Genomic DNA, 8,395 nt, shown 5'->3' on the forward strand with positions numbered 1-8,395 from the left:
GCTGAGCATTGTTTCATGTGTCTGTTGGCCATCTGGATATCCTCTTTGGAGAAGTGTCTGTTCATATCTTCTGCCCATTTCTTCACTGGGTTGTTTGTTTTTTGGGTGTGGAGTTTGGTGAGTTCCTTATAGATTTTGGATATTAACCGTTTATCTGATATGTCATTTGCAACTATCTTTCCCCATTCCGTTGGTTGCCTATTAGTTTTGTGGGTTGTTTCCTTTGCTGTGCAGAAGCTTTTAATCTTGATGAGGTCCCAATCGTTTATTTTTGCTCTTGATTCCCTTGCTTTTGGGGATGTGTCAAGTAAGAAGTTGCTGCAGTGGAGGTCAAGGAGGCTGTTTCCTGCTTTCTCCTCTAGGGTGTTGATAGTTTCCTGTCTCATGTTCAGGTCCTTTGTCCATTTTGAGTTTATTTTTGTGTATGGTGTGAGAAAATGATCTAGTTTCATTCTTCTGCATATTGCTGTCCGGTTCTCCCAACACCATCTGTTAAAGAGGCTGTCTTTTTTCCACTGGATATTCTTTCCTGCTTTGTCAAAGATTAGTTGGCTGTATACTTTTGGGTCCACTTCTGAGTTCTCAATTCTGTTCCATTGGTCTATGTGTCTGTTTTTGTGCCAGTACTATGGTACTGTCTTGATGATGACAGCTTTGTAGTAGAGGCTAAAGTCTGGGATGGTGATACCTCCCGTTTTGATTTTATTCTTTAGTATTACTTTGGCTATTCAGGGTCTTTTGTGGTTCCCAAATTTTAGGATAGTTTGTTCTAGTTTTGAGAAGTACGCTGGTGCAATTTTGATCTATAGTTTTCATCATACAGATCTCTTGTATTCTTGGTTAGGTTTATTCCTAGGTATTTTATGGTTTTTTGTACAATTGTGAATGGGATCAGTTTCTTGATTTCTCTTTCTGTTGCTTCATTATTGGTGTATAAAAATGCAACCGATTTCTGTACGTTCTGCAACTTGGCTGAATTCTTGGATCAGTTCTAGTAGGCTTCTGGTGGAATCTGTCGGGTTTTCTATGTAGAGTATCATGTCACCAATTATGCAGAAATTTTTAATGACAAGGTATTGGGACTTTGCATGTAAATTTAAACGACAGTGATAATCAAGGTGATAAGGGGTAACTTTTCACTGCTTTACCTTCCTAAGACACTGAAGCCATGGTCCCTGATGTGCCTCCTGTAGAGTGCCCTTTGCAGGTTGATGACCGCACCAGAAGTCCCACCTCTAGGCAGTGGTATTGGTGGGGTCTGAGTAGATGTTCTTCCCACCTACTCTGCTTTTGAATCTTGTGCAGAGCTAACTAGTACTGCTGGAAAACCACAAGTCAAAGAAGGACTTTTATGTGAAGAAGACACAACTGCTCAATTTGGACCACAGAAGGAAACAGTAAGACAGCAGATTCATCGTATGTTCCTCTTGAGAGTGAAGCTCATGCACTTTGTGAACAGTTTACACAACTACATCATGACCAGGGTTTGTGTCTGGATTACTTGTGATATATTCATAGGTAAAAAGCCCACAAAATACTTGCAGACTGTAAGTGTGAAAATAGCACATATGAAATATTTGATCATAAAATAACATGGCAGTGGAGGGAAATATTTTTTTTAAACATTCCAGAGAATGTATATCTAGAGATCCAGCAGGCCCTTGGGACTGGCATACCCACAGCTCCTCTTTTGGAATCGTCTTTAGAACTTGTGGCCTTTAACAGATCTGCCCCTAGAAGATGGCTTCAAATTTTAGTAACAGCCAAAAAATCTTTCAGGCTATTGTGGTATGTAAGGAGATAGATACATTCAGAGTTTTTTTTTTTTTTTTTTTTTTTTTTTTTCTTAAAAACAAGAGGCAACTCATTACAAAGTAAGTGAAACTGCTTCTCTTACACATCTTAAAACTAGATCTAGAGGAAGTCTAGAAGAAGAGTTCAGATATTTGAATAATAGCAGTATTATTGGAAGACAGTACTCATTTGGGATTTTAAATGGTTGCTTTAAAAAAAATCATTTGGGGGCACCTGGGTGGCTCAGTCGGTTGGGAATCCAAGTTCGGCTCCGGTCATAATCTCATGGTTTGTGGGTTCGAGCCCCGCGTCAGGCTCTGCTGACAGCTCAGAGCCTGGAGCCTGTTTCAGATTCTGTGTCTCCCTCTCTCTCTCTGACCCTCCCCTGCTCATGCTGTCTTTCTCTCTCTCAGAAATAAATTTTTTTAAAAAAATTAAAAAATTTTCAGCCTTCTTTAAAGAAGGTACTTTGTAAGTTTTACAGATGTAATTATTGAAGAAAATTTGAGAGGAATAGAGGAGGCTGTTAATACATTTTGGGTCTGGCATATAAATCCTCAAAGAAGTCTGCTGATTAAACTTTTTATCTTTCTCTTCCAAGATTCTTCATAGTACAGGACTGGAGTTTCAACATCAAGTTGAGGAAGCCAAGGATTTAGATCAGTTGATTAAAATTCACTATAGATATTTGTCAACCATCCATGATCGATGCTTGCTGAGAGAAAAGGTATATGAGATGTTACCTGCAGATTTGGCCACGTGAGGCAGGAAGGAAGCTGGTCAAAGGAGATTGTCTCTGTATTTTGGAATTTTAAGGATATTCTTTAAGGAATGACCAAATAAAGTATATGTACTAGATATAAAGTATATGACCAAATAAAGTATATGTACTATTACTAGAAATTATACCTGAGAGAAACAGATGAGAACTATATTGTGATCATCTGCACCCTGCTCTGTGCTTGGATTCAATTGGAAAATTTTATTTGCAGTTGGGGAAAAATAGTGCTTTAGTCAGGCAGTACATCCAATTTAGCGAGAATATATGGGATTAAGTCAGTTTATTGCCATTGGAATTACTCCTTTTGTTGGTGAACTTAAATGGCCACCCAGGAAATGGGCACTTGCTCTGTTGGTCAGACTCTGCTAGTAATACTCCCTGTGTCACAGGTACATTAGATGTGTGACCTGATTCCAAGTGCGTTTATTCAGAGCCTTGTACCCTTCCTTACTTGATTCAAGGGAGTCTTTTAAAGTGTTGGCGTCAGTAACCAAATGTTAGTTACAGAGCTTGTGTTTTCTTTGTGACTTTGGTCTCCAGGTCAGTTTTGTGAAAGAAGCCATCATGAAAGTACTGAATTTGGCTCTCATGTTTGCAGATGGTTGGCAAGCAGGCCTAGGGGCATGGCAGTAAGTATGTACCTTGTGACCATTTCAGCTACCCTTTTAACTAAGGCTTCTTTCTGGAAGTTGTGGTTTGTTTGTTTGTTTGTTTTGAAGTCAGCTCTGCACCCAACATGGGGTTTGAACTCATGACCCTGAGATCAAGAGTCACATGCTCTACCAACTGAGCCAGTGAGCCACCCCAATAATGAAGGGAAGAAGAAATTCTTTTTTTTTTTTTTTTTGCAAATACATTCTAGGAGCCCTTTTTTACCCCCATCTTGGCCATATATCATATGTCACTTATATTTAAGGGAAGAATTGAATTTGTTCTCCTTAACTAGGCAGCATGAAGAAAGTGCAATTTTTTAAGAATGATAAAACCACAAAGATATGAAAATTTAAATTAGAACAAATAAATATTCTTAGATTGCATTCATGTTTTCTTGTATAGGTTTAATTAATTATGAATGCTTTCAAACATATACAGAAGTAGAGAAAACTGCATAGCAAACCCTGGTTGCCCATCTCCCCACTTCACCAGTTACCAATGATGACCACTTCTGTTTTGTGTCTACCACCCACCCCCACTCATACTTGCTGAATCATTTTAAAGCAAATTCTGGATATCATGGTCGATTATAGTCCAGGGTCACATAGACAGATGCCCTGAAGTCAGAGGACAGTTGTGGAGCCAGGAGCTTGGTCTTCCTCTCTAGAGTGCCATCCTCTACTGTTAACCTGAATGTACAGTTCAGTAGCTTCTCCCTATCTTGTTCATAAAATTAATGTAATGATATTGCCTCTATTACTTCTCAGAAATAAAAGTACAAGTCTGGTTGACTGGGTTTTGCAATAATAGCTTGTACTAGTCAGTAAGAAGGTGAGAGTTTATGATCTAATTTAAAATCTTAGTCTATGACCGTATCAGTCTATGACTGTATGAAGAAACTAAGAATGTAGATAAAATTCATAATTGAAATATTATGAAAAAGGATGAAAAGAAAAGTTTGTTTTATTATGGCTGTCTCAAAGTGTGTAAAGCACATTTTTCTTTCCATATCAATGTGAAGTGGAAGAGAAAATAATAACACTCCTGCATATGCTTGACTGTTTCAGTTTCTTCAACAAGTAAATTGTGAGGACAAAAACGGAATGAGGAGGACTTAAGCATATCTTTATCTTTTTTTTTTTTTAATGTTTTTTTATTTATTTCTAGGGGAGAGAGAGAGACAGCATGAGCAGGGGAGGGTCAGAGAGAGAGGGAGTCACAGACTCTGAAACAGGCTCCAGGCTCTGAGCTGGCAGTCAGCACAGAGCCCGACGCGGGGCTCGAACCCACAAACCGCGAGATCATGACCTAAGCGAAAGTCGTACGCTTAACCGACTAAGCCACCCAGGCGCCCCAAGCATATCTTTATCTTTAATGTATACACACTGAAATATTTAGGACTGAAGGGCTGTGATGTCTCAAATGTGCTTCAGAGTGTGGTAGGGCTGGACTGTACACAGAGCTTCCAGGTGGTAGGTGACTGCTGAAGCTGGATATGGGCATCTGAGTGTCCTCTGCGTTCTCCTAATATTCTGTATTTCCCATAGTAAAGTTTTTAATAATTATAAAATGTAGGGTTTTCTGTCTTTAATGTGTTTTTTGTTTCAAAAAGAAGATATGCTTGTGAAAAGTGAAAATACAGAAATGTGTAATGGAAAAGTGAACACCCCCAGTCATCCCAACTCCAGAATTCAGTGCGACCCCAAAACAGCACAGTTTTGTGTCTTATAACTCTTTCCTTCAAACATTTGGAAAGTTTTTATTTCAAAGTGGGGCAGGAAATTTTCTATTTTATAATCTTTAGACTTAGGAAATTAAACTGAAGTACATTTGAAATTATCCCAAAGATATTTTGTAGCTTATATATTAACACTTTACGTACTTAAACTGAAATTTACTTTCTTTCCTAGAATGGAATCTATAGAGAAAATGGAATCTGATTTTAAAAACTGCCATATGTTTATTGTAACCATTTTGAACAAAGCTGTCTGTAGAGGATCCTTTCCTCATCGTGAGTATACCATGTTAAAATATTTACTGCTTTTATATTTTCTTGTAGCTAAATCTGCATGTTCTTGCTTTGGTACTAATCTGTTGAAAAATTAGAATTTTTCATCATTTCAAACCTGGAAAGTCCCTCAGCAGTTGTGCCATGCTTTGACTTGTTTTTTCAGTGTTGCAGTTTGGTGAGTGAATATCAGATGTAAAACACTGAGACTAAAGATACTGCATTTTACTATGTGATTTGTTATACCAGTGGATTTCTAGAACTGTTACTAGGTATAGCGGAAGGCAGAATAGATCTCAGTCTACTTTACTATTATACATAGCCTTTGTAACTATTCCTTTCAAAAGATAGGCATTTTTTTAGCAATTTGAAAAATTCCCAAGCTGCCTCTTATATAGGCAAATACAGGTGTGACAGTTCAGAAGCAGTGTGAAGCACAGAGATTGTGTCACAGGGAGAAGAGAGCTGTTTCATCTGTAAAACAAAGGCAGTAATATTTAAAACTAAAGGCTCTTTGCACGGTCTTTTTTTTAAGTGCTTAAAACAGTGCATTTATTTTTTAAATGTAGCCATGTAAAATAATTTTGAGTTAAATGAAGCCAGAATTTATCTTGACCATGAAAAATTACTCTGTGTGCTAAACCAAACAGTTTTACTTCTGATACATTTTCCCCCCAGAATTGCCTTTTTTAATTGCTTAGTTTTCTGTGAACCTTTGTTGTAATTTTTAACATGTTCAAAATCTGCCTCATATTACACAGTATTTTCTCAGTGTTTCAGTATAGCTTATCTATCTGGTTTGGAGATTTTATTTATTTATTTTAAAATTTACATCCAAGTAAGTGCAACAATGATTTCAGGAGTAGATTCCTTAATGCCTCTTACCCATATAGCCCATCCCCCCCTCCCACAACCCCTCCAGCAGCCCTCTGTTTGTTCTCCATATTTAAGAGTCCTTTATGTTTGTCCCCCTCCCTGTTTTTATATTACTTTTGCTGTCCTTCCTTTATGTTCATCTGTTTTGTATCTTAAAGTCCTTCCATAGGAGTGAAGTCATATGATATTTGTCTTTCTCTGACGGACTTGTTTTGCTTAGCGTAATGCCCTCTAGTTCCATCCACATAGTTGCAAACGGCAAGATTCCATTCTTTTTGATTGCCGAGTATTAGTCCTTTGTGTATATATGTATATGTATGTGTGTGTATGTGTATACACACATACACAAAGGACTATTGTGTATATAGGTATATGTATATATGTATATAGGTATACACACATACACACACATACATATACCACATCTTCATTATCCATTCCCCCATCGACGGACATTTGGACTCTTTCCATACTTTGGCTATTGTTGATAGTGCCGCTATAAACATTAGGGTGCATATGCCCCTTTGAAAGCACATGAGCATACCTGTATAGCTTGGATAAATACCTAGTAATATAATTGCTGGGTTGTAGGATAGTTCTACTTTTAATTTTTTGAGGAACCTCCATACCGTTTTTCATGGTGACTGTACCAATTTGCATTCTCATCTTTGCACAGTCTTTTTGGGGGGGGGCAGAAGTACACAGGGTTAATCTCTTCATTTTTTCTGTGTATTCTAATTATGATGTACTAATTAAGAGTAGCTGAACATTTTAAAAAATACTATGTTACAAATGTGTTAGAGGAAACATTTTTCCATTTTTTGTCTTTGTTTTTGCTTTGGGTGATATGCAAGTTTATTTTGAGCTAATTCCAGATTCTGTGACATAGGGGACAAATGTGATTTGTTCAGTGAAATGCCCAGATTTTTTTGTTTCCAAAATTAAAATGATCTGAATATAAATAAAATATACTCTTTTAATTTGTATTTAATAGCTTATTATTTTATTATACCTTAAAATAATCAACATGTTAATTTAAAATAGAAAAATCTAAATACTTTCAATTATGAAATAATTGAGGCCTTATTCAGACATTTCCAAATATTTAAACCTACTTTTTTAACCTTATTTTTATTCTTTCCACAGTGGAATCTCTAGCACTGTCACTAATGGCTGGCATGGAACAAAGCTAAATATGTTTATTGTAGTATATACCTCAGATTTTATCTTCATACATATAATTCCACTATATGCAGCTGAGGAGTGGGAATCTCTATTTTGATTTATTTTGAAAACTGTTGTCTGCTGTCTAAACAAGTACATTTGTAGTTATTTTCTTTAAAGATTTTTGGATAGTATATAAATTTGTGTATAAAATTATATCAATAAAGTATATATAAGCTGTTTAAACTTACATATCCTACCATAAGCTATAGACTTATGGTGAATTATGTGAATTATGTCATTTTTGAAATGCAGTTATTGCTATTAAAAATAAAACATTTTAAATTCTTCTCCTTTTACTCAGTCACAGAAGTATTTTTCTGTTTTGAAAGTCGCAGAGTGGGGCGCCTGGGTGGCTTAGTCGGTTAAGCGTACGACTTTCGCTTAGGTCATGATCTCGCGGTTTGTGGGTTTGAGCCCCGCGTCGGGCTCTGTGCTGACTGCCAGCTCAGAGCTTGGAGCCTATTTCAGAGTCTGTATCTCCCTCTCTCTCTGACCCTCCCCTGCTCACGCTGTCTCTCTCTCTCTCCTAGAAATAAATAAAAATACTAAAAAAAAAAAAAAAAGTCACAGAGTGCATGCACATGGGGAGAGGCGAAGGGAAAGGGAGAGAGAGAATCCTTTAAAGTTTATTCATTTTGAGAGAGTGCAAGACAGGGGAAAGACAGAGAACAGAACCTAGCTTGGGACTTGATCTCAACCCTGGGATTATGAACTGGGCCGAAATCAAGAGTCAGATGCTTAACAGACTGAACCACCCAGGTGCCCCAGAAGTTTTTTTTGGTTTGTTTCATTTTTAAATTTTTTTAATGTTTATTATTTTGAGAGAGAGAGAAAGAGAGACAAAGCATGAACCGGGGAGGGACAGAGATAGAAGAAGACACAGAATCTGAAGCAGTCTCCAGGCTGTGAGCTGTTAGCACAGAGCCAACATGATGCTCGAACTCAGAGGTGGAGAGATCATGCCCTGAGCCAAAGTCAGATACTTAATAACCAACTGAGCCACCCAGGTGCCCCTAGAAGAAGTTTTTTATATAGAGTTTTACATGCTGTCTTCC

The 8,395-nt window shown here is 37.3% G+C and overlaps 1 protein-coding gene across 5 annotated transcripts in view; it reads left to right on the forward strand.

The window, feature by feature from the left end:
* TUBGCP5 (tubulin gamma complex associated protein 5) overlaps nucleotides 1-7,636 on the forward strand; it is a 58,746-nt gene extending 51,110 nt beyond the window's left edge. For 4 of the 5 annotated variants that reach the window (XM_039225053.1, XM_039225055.1, XM_039225054.1 and 1 more), the window contains 5 exons: nucleotides 1,306-1,484; nucleotides 2,396-2,521; nucleotides 3,116-3,204; nucleotides 5,140-5,240; nucleotides 7,260-7,636. In XM_039225053.1, the coding sequence (XP_039080984.1) occupies nucleotides 1,306-1,484; nucleotides 2,396-2,521; nucleotides 3,116-3,204; nucleotides 5,140-5,240; nucleotides 7,260-7,306 (542 nt within the window). In that variant the 3' untranslated portion in view covers nucleotides 7,307-7,636. The remainder of the gene's footprint in view (nucleotides 1-1,305; nucleotides 1,485-2,395; nucleotides 2,522-3,115; nucleotides 3,205-5,139; nucleotides 5,241-7,259) is intronic. The other variant, XM_039225056.1, reaches the window with a different exon arrangement.
* The last annotated feature ends 759 nt before the right edge of the window (nucleotides 7,637-8,395 follow it).

This window comes from Hyaena hyaena, unplaced genomic scaffold (assembly GCF_003009895.1).
Source record: "Hyaena hyaena isolate Hyena2069 unplaced genomic scaffold, ASM300989v1 scaffold_1911, whole genome shotgun sequence".
NCBI classification, from domain to species: domain Eukaryota; kingdom Metazoa; phylum Chordata; class Mammalia; order Carnivora; family Hyaenidae; genus Hyaena; species Hyaena hyaena.